We start from the raw sequence: 25,549 nt of genomic DNA, 5'->3' as shown, positions 1-25,549 counted from the left end.
ACACACGTTAGACAAATGTTAGAAACATGTTGGACACACGTTAGACTGACATTAAACACATGTAAAACAAACAATGAACACACAATTAACACATGAACAACTGCACACAACAAAACATGTGAAACACATGCTAGGCACACAACGAACACGTTTAACACACATAAAACACATGTGAAACACCATGAACACACAATTAACACATGAACATCTGCACACAACAAAAACCCAACAGACACATGATAAACACACAACAAACACACAAACTGCTCTTCTTCACCTGTAAAGTCATTGATCTCAGTTTTTACACATAATTCTGACAAATCAATCATCATGAAAACAAAGTTTAATTATTTAAACTCTAATTAAGAAACTTTCAGGAACCAATGAAACAACGTTTAGACAACGTTCAGTTTGTGGTTTTTGTGTGTTTTTGTGTGTTCTTGTGTCTCTGAGCTGCTGTTTGGCTTCAGAGGAAACGTTTCAGCTTCTTCTCACATTTTAAAGTCAGTTCATTGATTATTAAGTGAAACCAGGTTTCTGCTCAGCAGCAGTTCTGCAGCTTCTGATCCGGTTTTAGATTCTTTTGTGCGTCACAGATCCATAAATATCAGCCGAAGCTTTTATCGGAGCTCTTTGTTGGAGCCTCTGAGGGTTCATCAATACTTTATTTTTATTCTCCATTGTTTCTCTCATTTCTGTCCTTCTTCACTCAACGAGAAGCATCAGAACGAATCTCTGAACACTTTTATTTTTATTTAGTTGAGCTATGAAACATACAGAAGTTTAGTTTTGCGTTATATTTTTTTTTAAATTTTGTGTCATTTGTCTGCTTTCTTCTTTTTATTCTTTCATCTCTTCTGATTTTGTCCCATCTCATTTTACATTTCGTCTCTTCGTCTTGTTGTTTTCTTTACCTTTTTATTTCTTATCGGGTCTTTTCATCCCTTTAACGCAGAAACTAAAGACAGATCAGATTTAAGGAAAACTAATAAACTGATACAGAAAACAAAACATTAAACAACAATAAAAAAATTAAAAAAAACAGAAACTGTCTCAATGCTGATGTTTATGCATAAACTAACATTTCTACTGATGTTGGAGGGGGAAAAAACTCATTTATTCATTTAAGGATAAATTTACAACAGATGAAATGTGCAGAAGGTCTTTACCTGGACGCACCTGCAGGATCTGTGACGTCACCACTAGTCTGGAGCCAATGAGGGCGCAGTAAGAACACAGTGTTTTTCGTTTTTTTTTAATGTTTCAGTAAAAATCTTGATTTGCTGGGGAGGACTCTGGTGTCCAATCAGTGCGGAGCTTCTCCTGCAGCTTGTTCAGCTCAGATCTACTGACCAGACGGACAGGAAGTCACGGAGCAGGATTTTCAGAATAAGTCAGCAGCAGGCTTCATGAACACCAGATGAAGCTCACGAACACAGTTTGAGCTGCTGAGTGACCCAGAAACACACAAAGACTCTGATTGTTCTGTGGATTGTCTCTGGTGGAGACAATGAGGATTAAAATGAGGACAACGCACAGAAACACTGTCAATGAAGAGTTTAATCCAACTGAAACGTTAAGTTTTATTAAAACTAAATGTTGGAAATCTGGTTTAATTTTTATTTTTTTAATTCATTTTTTTAACCATTTTTTGTTGTTGTCAAAATACTATATTTCTTTTCTCGTTAAGCTATTTGTATAAAAACTGTATAAATGTTTCCACAGCTCGGTTCTTCTAAAAATGCAGGTAAACACATAAAATAGTTGTTAAATATTTCTATAATTAGTCTAAGTTTGAATTTGGATTTTGTGCAGAAGTTGCTCGGTGACGGGCTTTAGGACCTGGAGGGAGCCTCAGCTCGGAGGCGGCTCCACGGGGCGGAGCATCAAGTTCACAGAAATACACACAATCAGACAGGAAGTACAATATTATACCTTTTACAAAATAAAATGTATTATATTTCTTTTTCTTTTACATATTAAATCAATTTGCTTTCACTTAGAAACAGATGTTAAACCTATTTTCCTTAAATTGAGTTGAATATCTTCTTTTGTTTGAAAAGGTATCAAAGTACAGGCTCAGGGGGTTCCATCCCTTAGCCAAGAAAATTTAAATGTTCAACTTTAAAGATGATTTCAACCTCATGTGAACTGCAGGTCCTTTTTTTGTCACTAAATATCTAAAAACAACATGACTGCAGGTAACTGGTAAATGTGTTTATCTGACAACAGGAGAACTCGTTTCTTTATTGTTTAAGTATCTAAATAGAATCTAATAATTCACTATTTATGTCTGTAATGTGTCGAACCGATAACGTGAAGCTTCTGATCTAGTCTTCTCTGTTCAGCTCATTTCCTTCAGATTTTTATAATATTTTTGTGAAATGTCTTCTTTCTCTTGCTTGTTGTTCAAGATTGAAGAGTTTAAATTTGTCACATGCTCCTCCTGTTAAATGCAAAGTGACTGTTGTCAAGGCGGTGCCACAGCAATAAGACAATATTAAAGGAAAAAAAGACAATTCTTTTAAAAAAAGATAGAAAGAGGTTTTTCTAAAAGTCACAAGGTCATCAATAATGAGGATATTATTTATTGTTATTAATACAATGTTCATACAAACACTGTGTAAATATCTTATTTTGAAGGTCTCGGTAGGAAGTACATGGGCGTATTGCTGCACACTTCACTAAACGGGCGTGCTACTGAGCGTGACGTCACCGTGTGGGCGGGGCCTGAGGGCTCGCGGTGACGCTGCGGTCAGTGCGGTCGGAGCTGCAGGAGGAGCGGCAGCAGGACGCTCCGTCTCCCGCTTCTCTGCTCCATTCTCACGGATCTGGTGTCTGCTGCAGCCCGGAGCACGAAGGGATCTACCGGGACGTGCTGCTGAGAGGAACCGGGACCCACTGACCGGATTATCAGAGCAGCTTCCTGAAGGAGCACGTTGAACCACCGGTTGATTCCGTCCGGACCTGCTGCTCCAGGTGAGCCTCCAGGTGTTTCCTCCCGACCCGCCGCTCAGCACCATGTCCCCGCAGAGACCCTGAGCTCCCAGCGGACGCTCTGCCGGAGGACATGCTGCTGTCCGGCTCCTCCCGGAGGGACGCCGCCGGCCGCGGCCGTGCGGCGGCGGCGGACGCGGACGCTGCGGAGCGGCAGCGGTCGGTCCGGGAGCGGCTGGAGGCCACCGTGTCCGGCCTCGGGGAGCTGGAGTTCCTGCGGCAGCGGCAAGAGCTGCTGGTCCGGGCGGCGCTGGAGCTCCGGGAGGAGGAAGAGGAGGAGGAGCAGCAGCGGCGGAGGGAGCTGAGCTCCGAGGAGAAGCTGCTGGAGGAGAACATCCTGCTGCTCCGGAAACAGCTGGTAAGTTCACCTGTCCGTCACGTGACCTCTGACCTCTGTGACCTCAGCGTGACCTCACAGCGACCCAGGTGAGGTCAGAGGTGAGGGAGGGGTCAGGAGCTCAGACACACCTGGAGAGAGGGAGAGCTGATGATCAATCAATCAATCAATCAATCAATCAATCAATCAATCTGTCAGGAGATCATCAGCTGATCAGTTTGTCCCAATAAACCCAAACATTCAGTTTATTGTGGCAGAAAAATAAAATGGTAACAACAGAACATGGAGGAATTAATTCAATAAATCACCAAAATAATCAATCAATCAATCAATCAATCAATCAGTGCTGCTTGTGTGAGTTTTACGACAGAACACTGAAAACACAAAAAGTATCTGACAGTTTAAACTTAATCTTTTCTGACGTTTAACAGAACAAACAAGTCGATCAGTCATCAGGTAATCAATAGATTCACTGATAACAGGTTTCTGGTTGCTGCTACTTAAAGAATCGATCAATTAAAGAAAATCTGACGACTGACGTTAAAAATGTGGAAATCGTTCATTTGAGTCAGACGTTTACATAAACACACAAGAAACAAATCAAATCATCTCAACGAGCTCCATTTGAACAAACTCGATCTGTTGACGGATGCGGTTGAAAGCTCCAGAAAATACGACGTTTTTAAATTTTTTTTATAGCAGTTCTGTATTTTGATCAATAAACTCGATCAGACGGAAACTACCAGCAGATTGTTGAACAGAGTCACTAATGTAAAAAGTAAAGGATCCACAACGGAACCCTGAGGAACTCCACCAGCTCAAACCAGATGACAGAAACTGATTTATGATCTGAAAACATGAAAAAAATGACTGTAGATCAATAAATCAAAAACTGAAGTTCTCATCAGTGAGTGTTCAATGGGTTTCCTCTTGTGAGATTGTTTTCTTTCTGTACTTATGAAATCTTTTTCTAACAATTAGGAGGATTTTTCTCATAATTATGCTTTTTTTTTGTTATTGTGAGTCTCGTTGTTCTGAAATATTTTTCCCATCATTATGAGAAAACGTTCTCATTGTCGTGTTTTCTGTAGTAATTCTGAATTATCTCACTTTTTTGAGGATGTTTTTCAAAGTACTTCTCAGAATATTTGCTTGTCGTATCTGAGTTTTCCCATAACTATCAGATCATTTTCTCTCCGTGGTTATAAGATATTTTTTCCTAACTATGAGAAAATAATTGTTGTAATTTTGATCTAACATAATGAGGCTATTTTTCTCATTACATTTATTTTGTAGTAATTCTCACAAAGATGTCTAATAGTGGTATGAGGTGGGTTGTTTTTTTTTTTTTTAAATAATTGTAATTAATTTTCATGTATTTATGAGTCATTTTTTCCATAACTGTGAAACTGTTCTTGTAGTTATGAGATAGTTTTTCATAATCATGAGAATTATGAGAACATTTAGCTTTCTTGTAAATATGAGTGAAATCTGTCTTTCTTTCTTTCTTTCTTTCTTTCTTTCTTTCTTTCTTTTTTATTTATTCGTTTTCTGTAGTTCTGAATCAGTTTTTATAACAGCTGAGAGTTTTCTCATCAGCGTTCATTCAGATTCTGATCTCTGTTAGAAACACGAGGCTGTTTCTTAGTCGTAGTTGGGAATTTTCTCTGACTTATAAACCCGTTTTCTCATATTATTGAGCTTTCTCGTGGTTCTGAGTCTAATGTTCAGGAGAAAAGCTTCACACGGTCATGAGGAGAAGCAGAAGAACCTGAACGGTTTTGTTGTTTCTGTGGACGTTTTCCCTTAATGAGTGTCTTTACTGTCAGATAATGAAGGTCTGTAAAGACGATGAAGTCACGACGATGACGAGCTCCTGCTGCTTTAATCACGATGTTTCTGTCGGACCGGTGCCAGAGAGGATGATGGGAAAGTCCAGAGAGGAGGATGTGTGTGTTTTTCTGCACTTATGGGGACAAAAATCAGCTCCTCACAGCGTAAACTATGAGTCTGAACTGGGTTTTATGGTTTAATGTTGAAACCTGATTTGGGTTCAACTGATGTGATGAATCAGTTCGTCTGGTGGTTCTGGTTCTGTTGTACTTTTGTTGTATTTGATCAGATCTCGTGTTTTTCTGAAGCGTCACTTTCATTACAAACTCATACAAACGACTTGTGATCGTTACCAGGCAACTAATTAATTAACCGGCCAATCAGGACAGCTGCAGACTTCTGATTGGTTCCCGACGGACCAACGAGGCGTCGGCGAGGCTCCGAGGAGGTTTAATCAGCTGCTGGTTGGATTTAAGAATGAAAGTATGTCAGCGGCGCTCAGACAGCTGCTTCGAGTTAAAGCGACGACGAACACGAGTCAGGAGTTCATCTGGACCGAGTCCCTGAAGGAACCTGCAGGGTTCTGATGTAGTCCCAAAGAAATCATCAAATTAAACAGTTTGATCGATTAATCGTTAAACACAGCAGATGTTCTGGGTTTTCTTCCGCCTCCGATCATCAGTGTGGATGTTAATAACGACGTCTGTGAAGGTTCAGCTGCACACTTCTGTTTAACGAACGTCCTGTTGGTCAGCAGCTTTTTTCTCACAATGAAATCTGAGAAACTATCAGAGATAAAAACATCATTGATCAGAATCTGTGATGCTGACGAATAGATGAAATAAAATATGACAAGAAACTGAAGCTGCCATGAAAACTAAAATATAAATGATTCAGACGTCAATTAGTGATAAAAACAGAACATACAGAAAACTTTAAATGTGAAATATTTCATAACAAAAATGAAAAAAAAAGTTATTTTTGTTGAGTTTTCATCACAGATTGATCAGATGTGATGAGCATGAGTCCATATTTATATATGTTTACATATTTCTATATGTTTACCTCTAATAGTTCCTGATTCAGGCGTGACGTCACCGTCGCATCGAGAAACTGAATATTTCACTTTTTACAGGATCTGGTTTATTTTAAGACAAATGTTTAAATGGGACATGATGGATGAAGTGATTCTGTTGGAAAATGTTGACTTTAAGCTCAGATTGAGTTGCGTTTTCGATGGACGTCACTCATGATTAGTTCAGGAAGTGTGTGAAGGTTGAGAATCTGCTGACTGTTGGAGCTTCTGGCTGATGAACGGAGTCGTTTTGGGGTTTGATCTCCAGATGAGACGTCTTCCTGTGGTTCAGAGGCCTCTTGTTTCCACACTCTTGTTTTTCTGTCAACGTGTTTTCTGTCCTGCTGCAGCTGTTGCCGTCTTCGTGCTGCGTTCAGGTGCAACTTTTAACACGTCGGCGCGTCGGCTGGAGCTTTGAAGCCGAGCCGGTGTGAAGTCAAACAGCAGAGAAGCTTCGGGGTTTCGCTCGGCAGCTGCTCGCTCGCTTCAGTTTTATCTTCAGATGTTTCCGGAGGTTCGAGCGTCGTGTTCGTCTCCAGCAGCTGCTCGTTCCTGCAGACTTCAGTCGTGTTTTCAGAGGAAATCTGAGTCACGTTTCTGAGAGTTTCGACTCTTTCTGTCCTGCAGCTGCAGCTCTGAACTCAATCTGGAGCACATTAAAGCTGCTCGAAGCTCCCACCCCCGAGCGCAGCAGCAACAAATGGAGATTCCTGCTGGAAACTCTGCAGATCGACTTTCAGCAGCTGAGACACAAACACACTGTTTGACTGTCTGCAGGAGGCTCAGCAGGAGAACCGGGCCCAGCTCTGGATACTGGTCCTGGTCTCAGTGCTGGTCCTAATATTGGACCGAGTACTGGTCCTGTCCTTTCTGTGCCGGACCTCATGTCCAACCAGTTAGAGCAGGAACAGCTTCAGAGTTCTGCTTGTTTTCTCTTTGGAGCACAAAGAAAATGAAAATCTGGAAATAATCAGAAACATTTGAAACCACAAGAAGTTCTGACCCGCAAACGGAAGAGCAAAGATTTCAGATTCTGTTTTTCTATCATCAATCAAACTGATCGGATCAGTGGCAGTAAACGTGAGAACAGAAGATCTGATTGGTTCGAGTTCTGCTGGATTCCAAGACCAAATGTAAAAACAGTCCAACACCAAGTCCAAAGCAGGTCTAAAACTAGTCCAAACCAACCTAAAACCAGCCCTGAACAAAGTCCAAAAACACGTTTAAAAACAGTCTAGACTTAAGACAGCCCGACAAAAACTCTAAAACCAGTCAAGATGAAGTCCAAGATCAAGTCTAAAATCAGCCAAGAACAAGTATAAAACCAAGTCCTAAACCAGTTTAAACCAGCCCAAGCTCAAGTCTAAAATTATTCAAAAATCAGCCTACATCAAAACTAGAACCAAGTCTTAATGCAGTCCAAATGAAGTCTAAAACCAAGTCTAAAACCGACCCAAAACCAGTCTGAATCCAGCCCAAGACCAAATCTAAATCCAGTCTAAAGACAGCCTAAAACAAAGTTTGAAAACAGTCTTAATCAGGTCTAAAACAGTTCAACACCAAGCCTAAAACCAAGTTCAAAACCAAGTCTAACACCAGTTTACAAACACAATCCAGAACCTCTCCAACACATAGTCTAAATCCAGTTTAAAATAAGTCCAAAGCTAATCCTAAAACCAGTCTTAAACACTCAAAGCAGCTACGCTCTGATAAGTCAAACCTTTAAGCCTGAATTTAATTTAAAACGTTGAGTTCTGTAAAGAGTCATTTCCTGTTCAGTTGTCATGAACTGGACCTGAACTCCAGAGACCAGAACCATGTTCTGTTCCAGCTGTGAACACGTTTATTTCTGCTGTGAAGTCCAACATCTTGACCTGGAGGTTCTGACTCGTTGCTGGAGCCTCGAGTGGCTGCCGGAGGAACTGCGGTTTGATTTCCAGCTGTTGGGTGTTTTCTGTTGGCTCTGTCAGCAGATGAAGTCTCTGCGGTTTGGTTCTAACTTGTGTCGTTTGTTTAGTGGGAGGATGTGAAGGGAGGCAGGAGGCTGAACGGATCTCTAATTAGAAATGAGTTATCGGCTGTTGGATCCGTTCTCAGTAACGATGCTGATAAATAAACCACCAGGCGGTTCAGTGAGGTCCGCAGATAAACTCCTCTTTGTCTGAGATAAAACCGAGTAATGTGAGTTTCAGGCGAGGTGTTTAAAGCTGAAGGAAACGTGTTCCAGTGATTCTTCTCACGTTTTGATTTTAAATGCAGAACAGATTTAAGACATGTGATGAAGCGACGAAACACGAGACGGTTACACATGAATCTGTAGAATCACTGGAGCTCAGTTTAACTCTCTGAACTCAGGAAGCAGATTCTGGACGTTCCTTCACTGAGACTGAAGGAGGAGAGAGAACTCAGAGATGTCTTCTGTCAGCAGGACTCAGAACCATGGCAACCACAGAACTTCTAGAAACGTTTTGTCTTTTGTTGTTTTTGCTCGTTTTGTTTCTCATTTTTCCTGCTTGTTGTCGTTTTGTGTCTCGTTTAACTCGTGTTTTCTGATCTCGGGTCGTGTATTTCTTGTTTTTTGGGTTGTTTTGTGTATTTCACGTCTCTTTGTGGTCGTTTTATCTCCTCACACTACAGATGTTGAACTATCTCCATGTTTGAGTCATTTTTGAGTCTTGAATCCCAAAGTTTTTACCAACATTGGAAAAAATGGAGGCATATTAAGGATATATGAGTATCTCAATGTTTCCAGACGTTTCTTCTCTGCTCATCAGCTGTAGAAAGATGTTCCACCATCAGCTGAATGTATCTCCACCAACTGGCTCCTCTGTTCTCTGGTTCTGATCCATTTATTTATTGATTCAGTCGGTTGGATTTTCCTCTCAGTCTAAAGTTGTTCAAAATGATTTGAAACTTGTCCACAGTAAAAAAAAAAAAAAAAAAAAGTTTGTCTGATCATATTTTTGACAAAATTTTTAATTAAATATGTAGAATAACATGATTTTAATGAACGATGGTGACTTTAAGCTCAGATCTGGTTAGTTTTTCTGATGGATGATGTGTTCAAAAAGTTAAAAACATTCTTTATTCTGCTTCTGGGTGATAAATGGTGTCATTTGGGTGATTTTAGTTTCTTGTAACAGCTTTTTAAGATATAATCAACAACATTTTAGTCTTGTTCAGCTCCTCTGACATGTTACTGCCTTCGTCACCGTCGGTACCAACTTGACGGGTCAGCGATTCTGGAGGCGAAGTTCTTGCTGAGAGAGAAAATCCTGCAGGAGGGTTTAAATGTGAATCGTGGTGTTTGTCATTAAAGACTCACCTCAGACTGACAGTCATGAGTTCAGCATTTAGAGGCTCCGGCTTTATTAAAACGACACGATAGTGAATCAGCCGGCGGAGCTGCAACGTCAGAAAAACGTACGTTTAAACAGGGAAACAATATTTATTTAATACAATGTTGGATTACATTTCACCCACTTGGAGATAATATAATATAATATAATATAATATAATATAATATAATATAATATAGGGCTGCAGTTGGTAGCACTGTTGCCTCGTAGCAAGAAGGTTGCCGGTTCGCGTCCCGGTGGGGACACCGGAATCTTTCTGCGTGGAGTCTCCATGTTCTCCCCGTGCAGCGTGGGTTCTCTCTTCCTCCCACACAGTCCAAAAACATGTTGAGGTTAATTGGTGATTCTAAATTGTCCATAGGTGTGAATGTGAGTGTGCTTGGTTGTCTGTCTCTAAGTGTGGCCCTGTGATAGACTGGTGACCTGTCCAGGGTGTCCCCTGTCTTCGCCCTAAGTCGGCTGGGATAGGCTCCAGCCCCCCCGCGACCCTAGTGAGGATTAAATGGTGTATAGAAAATGGATGGATAATATAATATTGATTAATCAAATTCTGTGGATGTTTCTATAGATGCTGATAAATTTGTTTACAACCACCAACATTGTAAAGAACAGATAAAATAAACGACTGAATTTTAAATCAAACAGCGAAAACAAATGAATCTATTTTAAATGACGTTCAATGATCCAAACTGTTGAACGCAGCAAACGACCTGTAACGTTACTGATCTCTTCGCAGCAAACCGCCCGTGTTAGCGTTTACAAATACTAGCTTAGCATTGTTAGTGCTAGCCTCAGGTAGCTGCTAAAACAGACACAGTTTTACAACCTGATGCTTGACGTTTGTCCAAAGTGAGTTTGAATCGTTGAAAATGACAAAACGAACGTTGGTTTTGACAAAAACGAGTAAGAGAAAGAAAGATTGGTCGAGTTTTCTCCAGTTTTTCCAGCATTTTAACAAACTTCAGCTGATCTTTTTGGTTTGTAGTTTTTTAAATCAGAAGATAGGAGATGAGGAGACACGGAGAGAAAAGACAAGGGAAGAAAGAGGAGTCTAGGAGAGAAGAGATAGGTGTCAAGGAAACAAGGAGATACAAGATGAGGAAAGGAGACAAGGAGATCAGGAGAGAGTTCATCTGAAAACTAAGGGAAGAGGAGACAAGGAGGTAGGGGATAGGAGAAAAGGAGTAAAGAGATGAAGAGAGAGGAAACAAGGAGACAAGGAGATGAAAAGAGAAAGGAAAGGAAACAAGGACACAATGAGAAAAAGAACACAAAGAAAGAGGAGTCAAGGAGAGAAGAGATAGGTGTCAAGGAAACAGGAAACGGGGAGAGACAAGATGAGGAAAGAGGAGACAAGGAGATAGGAGTCAAGGGAAGAGGAGATGAGGAGATGAAAAGTTAATAGGAGACAGAGACACGAGTCGGGGAGAGAGGAGAGAGTCCATCTGAAAACTAAGGAAAGAGGAAACAAGGAGAAAAAAAGAGAGGGGAGAGGAAATGAGGAGACAAGGAAAAGGGGAGATGAAAAGAGTAAAGTAAAAGAGAAAAGCAAACGGGAGACAAAAAAAAGAATGTGAGCAGGGAAAAGGAGAGGATAAAGGAAAAAAGGTGACAAGGAAACAAGAGCAGAAGAGAGGAGACATGGACAAAGGAGAGAGAATGTAGGAGACAAGAAAAGAGGAGAGGAGGAAAGAGGAAACAAGGAGACGAGGAGATGTGAGAAGAGATACGGAAATAAGAGAAAGGAGACAAGGAGGAAAAAGGGCAGAGGAGACGAGTGGAGGAGTTGAGAGGAACGAGGGAGCGAGGAGGCTTCAGAGTTTCTGTTTCTGCAGCAGCTCAGTCCCAGGAATGCAGCACATGACCTGCAGCAGCGTCGCATAACCCGCATGTTTTCCATCTCCGAGGGGGGAGGGGCTGCGCTGTGTCTGATTTTATCGTCTCTGCAGCTTCGCTTCGTGTTTTCAGCCGCTGACAATCAAACTTTATCATTAAAGTTTGCCTCTTTGTCTTTGTGTCGACTTCAAACTGGATCATTTGACCCTGAAGTCGCTTCAGTTTCAGGGAACTTTCTGATCTTTAAATCTAAATCAAACATCCTAAAGTCTGCAGTAGTTCTGGTTGAACTCAGATTAAGTTCAGTCCAACGAAGATCTGAAACCTGATCCTGTTCAAACACGTTGTGACTCATCAGCTGATCGATCACCACCGATCACTGAGGATCAATAATGAAACCGGCAGTCACACTGTTTCTGTCAGAGCAGCTGCAGAGAGTTTAAAGTCCATCTGAACGTTTTACCGCTTCGGCTTCACGACGTGCAGAACAACAAATCAATCACAACTTTATTAACAAAAACAAAACGCTCTGTTCTTAGAGTCCCGACTTCACGTTTTTTACTCTGATTCAAGGCTTCTTGGACACACTGAGCTTTTATTTTAAGGAAACACAGCATCAGTTGTTCGGCTGCCATCAGGGTTAAAAATTAAAATGATCGACTGTGAAATTGGCATTTAAATGGTCTGCTCCTTGGAAACAGCCCATGTAGATAAAATCTGACAGTAGAACGCATTATTTCCAAACCAGATGGCTCAAAACCCACCCAAAAATACTCAAAACCCACCCAAAAATACTCAAAACATGCCCAAAAGGACTTAAAGCTTTTCCAAAATAACTCAAAATCTGATTAAACTTACTATAAACTTATTTGAAAGGTCCTGACATCGTCCAAAATGACCTAAAAATCTGACCAATGGACTCAAAATGTGTCCAGAAATACTGAAAACTTGTCAAAAAATACCTAAATTACTCTTAACTTGTCCAAAATGACTCAAAATGTTTCCATCACGACTGATATTGTGTCCAAAACGACACTACATTGGGGGAAAACATGGTTCTAAACTCTCCCACAATGGTTAGAAAATGCGTCCGACACAAGTCGGTGATATAAAATCTGATCAAAATGTCATGAAAAACTTTTGCAAAATGACTAAAATGACCTAAAATCTGAGCAGAAATACTCATAACCTGTCCAAATAACTTAAAGCTTTTCCAAAATGACCCAAAATCTCATCAAATGATTAAATCTTGCCCAAATTACTTAAAAATTTGACCAAGCTGACTCAGATGTGTCCAAAAAATATTCAACACTTGTCAAAAAAAGACTTTTTAGTTGATCCCAAATGATGTACAATCTGAAATTACTCTAATTTTGTCCCAAGTGATTTAAAACCTGTCCAAAACGACACTACGTTGGGAAAACATGGTTCTAAACTTTTCCACGATGGTTAAAAATGTGTCCGACACAAGTCAATGCTGCACAAAATGACATAAAATCTGATCAGAATGTGTGAAAAACTTTTGCAAAAGGACTTGAAGCGTCTCTAAAATGACCTGAAACCGGAGCAGAATGACTCTGAACTGGTCCAGAGTGACGCTACAGTCGTCCAGATCCAGTCATGTAAGCCGTCTGCTGAACATTCTGGATGTTTTCAGTGTCTGCTGCAGAAGAATATCAGCTTCTCTTCCATTATCTGCGGCTCTGATTTGAAGTCTTTTGAAGTGCAGCAGGTCTGAGATCAGAGTTTCTGTTCACTTCATCAGGACAATTAAATCCATGTGTGGCTTTTATCTGCAGCTTCTGATCCTCGGACCACAGTCGGAGATACCGGGCCGCTCTCAGACAATGCTCGTCCTGACTCAGAGTTCGCTGTTCGTCAGAGCCGATGAGTCCGACTGTGGTGAGCTTTCGTCTGATCCGAGGACGGAAAAGCAGCGAAATCAGCCCGTTTTTGTGTTTTCACAAAGTCTTACTGACATAATCGTTTAGTTTCAGAGTCTGGTTTGGTTTCTAAGCAGCTGATTTTTCACCAGAAAGATTCTGGTTCTGGAACTGGTTATTGTTGTAAGATGTGTCACCAAACATGTTGCAGATATTTGTGATTCAGTTGAAGATGATGAAGTGACATGACGATGATAATGATGATGATGATGAGGTGTGATAAATGAGATTGTCCCATAAGACAGGATAATGTGCTGCAAGATGAGATGATGATGTGAGATACGAGATGAGATGAAGTAATGAGATGAGATGTGATGAGATGATACAAGATGAAGTGGTAAAGACATGAAATGTTATGGGATGAAAAGAGACGAGATGATCGATGATGAAATGAAACAATGCAAGATGAGATTGTGAAGAGATGAAAAGAGATGATGCAAGATTAAATGATGAAAAGATGATATGCGATAAAGCGAGATAAAATAATGATGTTACTGATAAAATGATATGAGATGCTACGAGATAAGATGTGATGAGATGATACAGGATGAGACAGGATGAGATGAAATGATCTATGATGATGATGAAAAGAGAAAATAAGAGATGAAATGAAGAGATGAGATGGAATGAGGCGAGATAAGATGATGACATTTATTTTGATGCTGAAATGAGGCATTATGAGATGATTCAAGATACAATAGTGAAGTGATGACATGAGATAACGTGTGATGAGATGATTACAAGATAAAATAATGTACTTTCTCTCTGTTTGGTCCATCAGAACTGTCTGAGGAGGAGGGACGCTGGTCTCATCACTCAGCTGCAGGAACTGGACCGACAGATCAGTGACCTGCGATTGGACACCGAGGCATCACATGACCAGCTGGAGACGGACAGCCGACCGAGCTCAGGTACCAGAAACTTTATATAACATCAGACAGTTTCCCCGGAGGTTGACTTTAATGAAGAAATACCAACTGAAGTGTGTGAAAGTCAGATTGTAGGTCAGCATTAGCCGATGTATAGAAAACGGTGTCGTCTGCATACAGTGTGATCTTTGCAGCTTTTATTATGTTAGAAATCAGAAAAACAAAACAGAACCTTGTCCTTAAAAACTGCCAGCTGCTTGAAGGTCTGTCTATCATTTAATATCTGCATTTATTCATATTTTACTGGGTTTGCTGGTTTCCTCTGAGAGCAGGAATCTGCCAGATTTTTCTTGAGTTGTTTGAAGAAAAGATGATTCAAAGCTTTTCATCAAAAACAAACAAGCTGAAGCTCTAAAACTGATTGGAAACCAGTTTCTACCAGAGAAACAAACAAAGAAATGCAGTCAGGATGAAAATGATCACATAAAAAGTAAAAACTATGAGATAAAGTCAGCAATTATGAGATTCAAATGAAAGATTTGGATGGAAAAGTGAAAATTCTGTAAAATCTTTGACACAAAAAAAGCTCAAAACTTTTGAGGTAAAAGTCCAACATTTAAAAAAAAAAAAAGAAAAAATCTGAGATAATGGTTGATTTTTTTGACAGAATCATACATTGGTTAAAAAAAAATGTAGGGGCTTTTTAGCCAAACAGTTCAGAGTTCAAGTTTAGCTTCAGCATATTTGTGCCCAACAGTTAACAGGATCAATGAAGACGATTCTGCAGGTTTCAATCAGACCTGCTCACCTGTCCACTTCCTGTCTCAGGTTTCTACGAGCTGAGTGACGCCGCGTCTGGTTCGCTGTCCAACTCGTCCAACTCGGTCTTCAGCGAGTGTTTCTGCTCAACGGCCGACTCCGACGGACGCCTCCCGTCCACAGGTACGTCCCAACACCCCTGGACAGCAGGAAGCCCCGTCCACAGAGAAGCACCTGAGTGGCATGGCACCACTCCATCTGCTGGTCAGGTGTTTCTCTGAGGGTGGCCTTCAAAATAAAAGTTTAACCCAGACCCGGAAGTGCTTTTACTATGAATTACTTCAAAATAAAAGCAGATCATCTGTGATAACTGTTAAAAGGCACAAAAACATCCACATGTCCATTTAAACATGGAAACAGGATTTGTCTTGCAAAAGCCGACAGAATATTCAGTAAACATATTTCAGGTTTAAAGTCCTGATTTATCAAACGTTTTATGTGCAGCTGACATTTTCTCCACAGTTTTATTTTATTTACTTATTCCTGTTTTTAGTTTCACATTTTTTTTCTCCACTTACTTTCATTTGCCATCATTCACGTGTTTTAATTTCTAACCTTTTTTAATAGATTTTTATTTCCTAAACATTTATTCTCAAAGCAGAAGTCACATATTTATTAATTCCTTTTAATTGTCAGTGTATTTTTTTCTTATTTATAAAATGTTTAATTACATATATATATATATATTTATGTTTATTAAATGTGTTGTTCTGACGGATTGAAATATCCTCCGTTAATCATTAAATAGCCAAAATACACGTTTTATTTATTTAATATTAAAGATAGAAAATGTTTTTTCTTGTATGTAAATCAGTTTTCTTCGTTTAGATGTTCATTTGACTGTGTTGTTGTTTAGCTACCGACACAAACCGCTGGATCTGGTGACTCAGTTCAGGTCCTGAACGTTCCCTCAGGAACATGGAAACAGAGGAACACGAAGTTCTAGAGCTGCTGAAAATATTTACGATGAGTCTGAGCTCCGTCGTCGCTGATGTTTTTCCTGCTGTGACATGTCAGAATATCTGCTCAGCTTCATATCTGGTTTATTTCTGTCTGCTCATTTACACGATCCTCCCCTCGGGGCTTTATTTACACAGCGGACAGGAAACCTAATTATTAAACTGAAATGAAAACCAAGCAGGCTGCGGGCTGTTCTGCAGCAGCAGCTGATGGCTTTTATCAGAGAAATGTTCAGCGTCTGACGGCGTTTTGAGTTGGAGCGCAGCGTCGTTTCACTGCAGCTGCAGCCTGAAGCCCTGCAGCCGTCGCAGCTTTACGATCCTCCGAGTTTAAATAAATCTTCTCTGCTGAGAAACAGAGCTGCAGGTTAGAGGTCAGCGAGGAGTTTGTTCTGATGCAGACAGAGGCCGCCGACAAGAAGCAAAACTAATGTTCTGGTTTCTCCCTTCCTTCATATAGTCGTTCATTCTGTACGTTTTTAAGTCATTTTTAACAGTTTTTAAATCTTTCTGGACTTTTTTTTTTGTCATTTTGGACCAATTTCAAGTCATTTGAGACATTTTTGTGGTTGTTTTATATAAATTCTAAGTGATTCAGGATGTTTTGGTCGATTTACACTAATTTTAGGTCATTTTAGACGTCAGAGTGTGAAGTTAAGCCGACACTGTAAAGACACCACCAACATAAACCAATGCATGTTCTTCTTTTTGATTCCTGCTTTCTTTCAGCTGTTTTTTTGTGCACATAAAGGCTCTGCTTGAGTTTGAGTAGTTTTGCACAAGTCTTTAAGTTATTTTGGATTTTTTTTTTCGACTTTGGATAACTTTTGAATCATTCTAGAAACAGTTTGAATAATTTTCGATGACTCTTAAATTGTTCAGGAGTCATTTTGGAAAAATCTCAAAGTAGATAAATAGAGTAAATCCATAAACATGTGCAGTTGTTCACTAATAGATATCTTTTCAATGCCTTTGATATTTATGACTGACTTTGTTGGCGACATACGAGTAAACGAGCAGCTTTAGTTGAAGTCGAAGCTTCTTTTCACAGAGTTCAGGTTCTGGTCGTCCTTCCAGGACCTCAGACAGACTCTGAACTGTTTCCTCTTTCAGCACAAACATTCTGCATGTCAACAGAACGATCTGCTGGTCCCAGTCCATGTTTGTTTTGGTTCCAGAACATGTGATTCTCGGAGGACTTGTGGGGCCGTTTTGACTTCCAGGACTTCCATCTGTGCAGTTACTTGTTGGTGTGTTTGCTCTGCAGCCGTTCTGCTGTGTGTCCGGTGTGTTTCCAGCACTGAACTGAGTCCAGGAAAAATTCTGCTGAGCTGGACACAAACTGAGCCTCTAATCCTGCAGAGCCTCACAGAGCAACATCTGTGTGGGTTTTCTGCTCGGCTCTGACATGTGCATCATTTCATTTCCATCCAGGGACGCGGTGGACATGGAGGGTTAACATTTCACAGCGCTCTGTCTCCACTGAAAAGAATTTTCCACTTACTAATGGCTGAGCGCTCCGTCCACTGCAGAACCAAACAGAGTCATTAGCACAGTCAGCAGAGCATTTCATCAGACTGCTGCCTGGAAACAGCTGTGGTCAGAGTGTCGGCCGCTGACGTCAGGAAACATGAAATAAACTCTGATCCGTTCTCCCTGTGTGTGTGTTGGAAGCTGTTTAAAATAGCAGCTGTGTCTGGTTCTGCTAACATCGCCTCTCTCTGTCTGCAGATGAGCGGTCCGGCTGTTTGGAGTGCGACGAGCTGCTCGGAGGACTCTGCGATGATTCGTCCTCCTTGGCTACAGTCCGCCGCTCGCTGTCGGCTCCTCACCCGCCCACCGTGGACGTTGACGCCCAGTCTAAGTACCACTGCGACCTGGTGGCCCGAAATGGCAGCGATGTCTACCGCTACCCGAGCCCGCTGCACGCCGTGGCAGTGCAAAGCCCGGCCTTCCTGCAGGTGCTGGGTCACGGCAGAGACGAGGCTGGAGGTGACGGCCTGAAAACAGAAGCCTCCCCTCCTGCTCCGGTTTCAGCCCCTCCGGTGCCACAGAGCTCCTCCTGGCCCGCCTCCTTCTCCTCCTCCCAGAACCCTCCCCTGAAGCGACTGGACAGCTACATCTTCAGCCTGCTGCAGCGACGGGCCCAACCCGTCAGAACCAGCCGGCCCCGGACCAGTATCAGCACCGACCCCTCGAAGAGCATCCTGAGGCAGGCCAGTCTCTGCATGAGGCAGACGTCTAATTCTGGTTCTGGTTCTGGTTTAGGGTCTGACCTGAAACCTTGCTGGCCGGCTGCAGGAGCATCAGCAGACTTTGCTGCTTCGTCTCCTCAGAGGTCTGTGGAAGTTAAAGGTGACAATCAGGAGACTCTGAGTGCTGACGTGATGCCAAACGGCTTCCAGATCAGCAGCAGCGATGTTGCATCTCCCCGCATCAACAACGACATGAACACAAGCAGCCTCCTGAGGAAGAAGAGCAAAGGCCTTGTTCCTCACCCAGCAGCGTCCACCGCAACGCTGCCGAAGGACTTCAGGGGACTGGGCACGCCCAGAGCTAGCTCGGCCCCCAAGCAACCATGTTGCCCCCCGGCACAGGAGCATCTCCCTCCAATCATTAAAACCCAGACAGGTACTCCGAAGAACAGCCCCAAACCGGAGACGGGTGAGCGGTTGGTGCCGGAGCTCGCCAGTCTGGGCTCCTCCTCCCAGAGTCAGGATGAGGCGGGAGGGAGTCACATGGTCAACGGCAGGTACGTCCCTGCCCAGCAGGAAGCCGTCAAGGTCCGCAAAGGCGGCAGCAAGAACGTAAAGACTGTCAAGGTGAAGACAAGTCGGGCGTCTGAACGCAGTGAGCCGCCGTCAGAGAGAAAAGTTGATAAATCCCAGCGCTCTAAAAAGCCCCGCCTCCTGGACGACGGAGGTGTCGCCCCCATCAGGGTGTCCAAGAAAGGTGCTTCGTCCAGAATGAAACGGCTTCCTGCCTCCATCCCAGAAGGCCGAGTCCTGGACAAGCATACCAGCAGCGTGCGATCAGGTGCATCCAAGCACCATCACCATGGACACCACCATCACCACAGCAGCAACCACCACCATCATCACCACGGACGTGATCAGGTCGTGGTTGTCGCTAAGCCGAAGCACAAGCGGAACGATTACCGGCGGTTGCGTGCAATCATGGAGATGCCATACGACGAGGCGTTCAGGCGCGCTCAGCGGCGGCAAAGGAAGGAGCTGCTGAGTATCTCTGCCGCCAACGGTTACCCCGCGTCCTCCGAGGCGCCGCTGAGCAGCCCGTACGCTTACATCGCAGGAAGCGACTCGGAGTATTCAGCCGAGTGCGCGTCGCTGTTTCACTCCACCATAGTGGACACCAGCGAGGATGAGCGGTCTAACTACACCACGAACTGCTTCGGAGACAGCGAGTCCAGTGAGGAGGAGGAGGTGGAGGAGAGCACCACCACCAGCGACACTGAGGAGAGCGGCGGTGGCGGGATGGGCAGGGGCCGAGGGCAGTCGAGGGCAGCTGGGGTCAGGGCGGCGGGGCAGGAGGCGACTCAGGCGAAGGCCTTCGTCAAGATCAAGGCGTCTCACAACCTAAAGAAGAAGATTCTGAGGTTCAGGTCGGGGTCGCTGAAGCTCATGACCACCGTGTGACATGTCAGGTGCCTTAAACCCTCACTGCCGGTGCACCTGAACCAAGAACACTCTTCTGTGTTGACATTTCAACCGAACTTCTCGAGCTCGAACCACAAATTCAAACCGGTCATCCACGTTTTCAAGGCTCAACAAGAAAACAAACTCACCTGATGGAACCTCTCAGTGTCTTCAGCTTTCACCCAGGAGGTCTTCAAACAGCAGTCGAGTCCATCTGAACCACCCAGTGCTGGGTTTTCTTCCTCACTGTGATGTTTAAATGCTCAAAACCAAATTTCTAAATTTACCTGAATGTGAATCAGTTTTAATTTTCAATTTGTAAAACTAAGGACGTAACTTAACCCCAACCAGTCTCTGCATGTTGTCTTTTATTTTTATGAGTCCTGCACCTCAATCCACATACTGTAGATACTATAGGTATTTAGCTATTCACATTCTCCAAAGTCTACCTTCTTCTCTGCTCTGCTCATCAGACGTAGAAAGATGTTCCACCATCAGCTGAATGGATCTTACAACAACCTACTCCTCTGTATACTGTTTTTGAGTCATTTACTTTATTGATCCAGTCTGTTTTATTCTTCTTTCTGTTCTGAGAAAACACTGCCTGCAGTTCACCTGAACACTGAATTTTTGAAAGTTCAACTTTTTTTAATTTAATTTTTTAAGTTCCTGTCTGATAAATGTAAATATTTCAATAGTTTGGTCCTTCTTGGGGTTCACAGAGTTGAAGCTCAAACAGCACTGGGTTGTTCACCTGGACCTTCACTTTGAAGGTTCTGTATTAATACTCTGAAGTTCCAATGCCCCAAACCCAGTTCAGCTTGAACGAGTCAACATGGCTGCCTGAACAGTATCATTGATCACTTTGTTTTTAAATCAGTGGTTTCATCCAAATGCATCAAAGTGTATCTCTGAGATTCCCACAAACGGAGCATAAGATGCGTTTTGTATAGATGGGAAAGTCTGGACTTTAGGTTTAGCCAATCAAATTGGCATCCTTCACGTCCCTCTTTCTTTCCTGGTCATCAAGTGCCTCGGCCAACAGACCCAGAAACAGTCTGCTTCAAACAAACGTTGTCCAACAAAGTGTCGCAGCGTCTTCCTGAATCAGGGCGAATAAACCTCCTGAAGGACTACAGGCCACAGATTTGTCCCTGCTGACCAGAAACCAAGTGGAACTCCATCCATCCATCCAGTGACTGAATAGCTGATTAAATGAGTCGTTCTTAACAGTTCTCTGGCAACAGTTTGTCCAATGTGAACATCTGCCAGTTTCCTAGCTCTCTGTGATAGAACGTTTCTGACCAAAGCTTTTTGTATGTGTTAATCTGAGGACAAGCACCAGGTCCCTCTGCAAGACTAGAACCACAAGACGGATCAAACTCAGTGATGCAAATTCCAAATAAATTTGCAAGTAACCAAATTAGCTAGACCCAAATGGTGTTGTTGTTTGTAAACCACCTTAGTCCTTGCTGCATCCTGCCGCCTCCTTCGTTGTGGTAATAGGCAACACTGAAGCACCTTCCAAAACCAAACGCTCCAAGGTGGCTTCTTCATTTCAAATGTACTCGCTCACGTCTTTAAACAAATGTGTGCGTTCAGAATCACAAGCTACCCCGTCTGCTGTACAGCAAACTGGGCTCGGCAGGAACTGTTGGTTTCTGAGAAGCTTTGCAAAACGAGCATCTGGTTTTGTATCTCAACGTGGATCTGCGGACAGTTCAAGACTCGCCTGTGTTCACACCTCAGTTGTTGTGAATCCGCCCTCAGAAAGGAGGTTTCAGACACTGCTGCCCAACGTTTGCTTGAAGCACACTGGGGCTTCTCGTGTTGCTGTTGGACCCTCTGGTCTCTGGTAGAACTGGTCTCTGGTTTGTTTCTTTATGCAGAAGCTGTCTGAGATGTTTCTGGATCCGTGTTTCCACTAAGAGTCCCAGAACTTTTTATTTCCGGGGATTAAAAGGTGTCTTTCCACTGCAGGAACTCAGCGTGATCTGACGTAAACGTTTACAGGAGTGTCCTGTCATCAGCCCTTCTGGTTCCAACAACTTTGAATGCAACATTGACTCCAAGTGCACCAAAACAGCAACACATAGCAGCAACATAACTGCTGAAAACTGAGCTGAAGGAGGTTCAGTTGCTGCAGTCAGAAGGTCCAAGTTGCCATAAAATAGCCCACGAGTTCCTGCAGTGGAGAACAACTTAACGTCCAGAACTCTACAAGGTGCTAAAGGTTCCTTTGGTTTGTGTTATCTTCATGATCTGAAGCCTTGTGATGATGTGGCAAATTAGTTGTAGACCCTCAAATTCCTGTGTAATCTTCAAGGCCTGGACTTCAGTCGGCTAATCAGATGATTTCTTCTGCAGCTCCATGTTGGTGTGTCAAAGCTCAGTGAGCCAAAACCAAATAAACCTGTTTGCAGCTGCAGGTTTTTAAAAATGTTGATTGTTATGCTGGAGAACCACGACAGTGTTCGACTAAACTGAAAGTTCCTTAAACGTTCCTCTGGTGGCGCTGTGTTTGGTTCCTTCGATGGGAGCGCTGGTTCCTCGGGTGGTTGTTTGTCCACAGTGGAAGCTCCCGTGATGGATCGGCTGGAGTCGGTCGGAGGGTTTGGGTCGGATCTCGCTGCAGTAATGGTTTTTTATTTCCTGCACTTTGAGACAAAGCGACAGGACGGACGCTGTTGATCTGTTGTTTGTATGTAGCCTTACTTTGTATTTATTATCACTTTGCCCTTTGCTGTTTCCCAGCACGCCAAACACGTGTACATGCTTCTCTTTTTTTTTTTTTAGACTGTCCTGATTTAAGTTGTTATTTTTGATGAAAGCTATTTAAAACCTAATATATTTGCTTGGTACATATAGAAACCACACATGGTACTAACTGAGGCCGACTGGTCTTCACCTGCCGTTTGTTCACACAAGTATGACATGTTGTCTTTTTTAATACTGTTGCACCATTTATACAGCATTTAGATGTTTCAACTTTTGGTACAATTTGCCTCCTACTTTATGATCAGTGACCTGTCTCTCCATTTTCAAAATTAGAAATGCAGCCGATGGTTTTGTTCGTTTCGACCAGGACGGATGCAGCATGAACACATTCGCTAAACGCGGTTGAAACTTTGGCAAAGTGCAGTCTGGATGTGTAAAATCCACCAACCGAGCTCAGTGCGGTTCTGTGTTTACCTTAAATCATTTAAGAAGGAGTCCAAGAGTTGGTAAAATTCAAATTATGTTTCTTCTCTAATTAGTGGTATCAGATGGGTATCAGCTCGGTCTCGTCCGGGACACTAAGACTGTAGGTCAAAGACATGTCTAGCATGTCTTAGCACAGATTCTGGAAGTGAGTTGAAACTGCTGAGCAGCAAAACAGCTGGCCGGCCAACGTTAGGTGTTAATGTCTTTTGTTAGATGTGTACAGCTACATATACGATCTACAGGTTGTTCACGTACGACATCTTAACTCAACCAAATATCATGAAGCGTTTTTACTGAAAAGATAAAGAAACTGATTGATGGACACCCGTATCAGCTCAGCCTAGTTTGGCTTTAAAGCTTTAACCAGGAGGCAAAGTGTTGGGGTTATACTTACTTGTTAGCATATAGCACCAGCAGCGTACAGACAGTGAGAATATGAAATGTAAGCTAGCTATGTCTAGCTAACTGCTGTGGTACCAGGATGTGTTTGGTCAAGAAGAATGGAAACAAGGGAAACTGAAATGATAAAGAAATTTGTGTCGGGTCCAGGATGTGTTTGGATTAATTTAGGTGAAAGCAGGGACCAAGTGTTGGTGTAATTCTAGCTAGTTAGCATATAGCACCAGCTAATATGGGCAGTTAGCATGTTAAATAGTATAGTTGTTGTTACTAGCGAACTCTTGTTACAGCAGGATGATGTTAGCTTAGATCAGCAAAGAGACTGGAGATGAAGCAAAGCTAATGGCTTAGCTTCACTGAACATAATGAGTTTTTGCTGAAAAGAAAAAGAAAAGAGAAGCTCAGGACGTCCAGAGATTACCTTTGAGAAACGTCTGGCAGAACCAGGCTTAAGGAGGCCTGATGTCTGCCTCAACTGGTTAGGGTGACGGGAGAGAGGAAAGAATGGTAGAGACAAAACAGACTTTTGTTGTGTTACTAGGTTGTCTTTAGCCTTGTTAGCTGAAAGCTAAAGCTAACTAGCTGATGTTGTTATGGGAGTAAAAGCTAATCTGGTGCAAACTGATGCTGTATGTTTGGTTCAGCTTAGCTGGATGAAATTCCAGCCTAGCTCCAAAGTTTGTCAGCATGCAAACATGTCGACTCTCGAAGCTAACACAAGTTAGAATTTGGGCTTTTGGAAGTCAATTAAACTATCATTGAACTGTCAGAACACAATTTGTGCACTAAAGTTAGCATCAGTTTGCTAGCTGTTGCTAACTTTTTTAACCTGTGCTTCCACTCTTTGTGTTAAGCTAGGCTAAATCTGGCCTCGGCCTGCTTTGCCTCTGGTCTGGACACCGGTCTGATATCCATCTTCTGATTCTAGGACGACACTAAACGAGAGAATTTCACTGAATGTGAGGATTTTACATTTAAACTGCAGATGTTCTCGTTGGTACTTAACGAACCGCCTTAACTTTACAGTTCTGTGGAAACTCTTTGAATTCATTGTTCTCGTCTATTCTGGGCTGAGTTTACACATTCCTGATATAAATAGATCCCGTGAAGCTTTAAAAAGCCACAGAAAGCTCCTTCACAGCTGTCGCATGCCGCCTTTCCGTTGAGCTATTTTTAATTTTGTCTGACTTTGAGCTTTTTTTCGGGCGCCGACACAGTTTGCATTAAAATCCGAGACTCGGTTCTGAGTGTTAAACGGCCACCAACCTATAAACCCAAAGTAAGACTTGACTCCTCCTAAGGTTGAACCACCGACGCTGATCCGACTCTGTAAATGTTCACATATGCAACTATAGCTGACTGTTACTGACCTGTGTGTATATATCACGTCTGTGTATGCCAATAACGGTGCTTAACCTTTTTATGCTTCATTAAATGTGGACTTTAACATATAATGTGTCATTGTTCTGGGCTCGTGTTTCCTCTGACCTGAAATCCTGGATCCAGACCACAGCCTGGAGCCGGCCTGGTTTGTCCCAGTTGGCCTTCCTGCTGCTCCATCACAAGCTCTCAGTGTTTCTGTGTTAAGCTGCTTCACGCTTCTGACCTCTGCATGAAATCTCTTCATGCACATTTCTCACGGCTCCGTCAGAGTCTGATCTGTCTGCGAAGTATGCAGCCAGGCCAGCAGCACGGCTAACCGACGGCTAACCGATGGTTTGATTCGATTAAACAGGACAAAGTCTGCAGTGAGCAAGCTGCTCGTGTCTGAGAGGACGAACACTGGGAAGCAAAACATCCCCCAATGCGGCGCTCAAATGGGTGAAGCAGCCGCCAAGACTAATACATAGGTCGTTAACACAGTGGATTAAAGTGGATTCTTTTTTTTCTTTTTTTTTTTTAATCTATTGTATTCTTTTACGCGCCACTGTCTTGTGCTGCTGCAATGCCTGAATTTTCCCTGTAAAGAGTTAGGCTAAAGAAAGAAATGGCTAAAATAATGGATTACATACAAAACTAAAAGTAATAAGCAACTACAAAAATGGATTCAGTATCCAAAAATAATGAACAGCTAAAATAATGGATTAAAGAGTTAGCTGAAAGTAACAACTAGATTTAAAAAAAAAATAAATAAATTAGCAAGTTAGCTAAAAGCAACAAAAAGCTAGCTAAAATATTTGTTTAGTTTGCTCAAAGCAACAATACCGATCTAAAATAATTGCTTCGTTGCAAGCAATTAATAGCTATCTAGTTAGCTAAAAGC

General features: G+C 42.4%; 1 protein-coding gene across 1 annotated transcript; it reads left to right on the top strand.

The window, feature by feature from the left end:
* Nucleotides 1–3,070: 3,070 nt before the first annotated feature.
* On the top strand, nucleotides 3,071–24,737 carry dact1 (dishevelled-binding antagonist of beta-catenin 1). Its single transcript, XM_008277132.1, has 4 exons — nucleotides 3,071–3,355; nucleotides 14,162–14,291; nucleotides 15,078–15,191; nucleotides 17,759–24,737. Exons 1-4 carry the CDS (start codon nucleotides 3,071–3,073, stop codon nucleotides 19,681–19,683), a joined length of 2,454 nt encoding a protein of 817 aa, XP_008275354.1. The 3' UTR covers nucleotides 19,684–24,737.
* The last annotated feature ends 812 nt before the right edge of the window (nucleotides 24,738–25,549 follow it).

This window comes from Stegastes partitus, unplaced genomic scaffold, assembly GCF_000690725.1.
Source record: "Stegastes partitus isolate 25-593 unplaced genomic scaffold, Stegastes_partitus-1.0.2 Scaffold89, whole genome shotgun sequence".
Lineage (NCBI taxonomy): Eukaryota > Metazoa > Chordata > Actinopteri > Pomacentridae > Stegastes > Stegastes partitus.
This window is presented reverse-complemented; position numbering and strand designations above follow the sequence as displayed.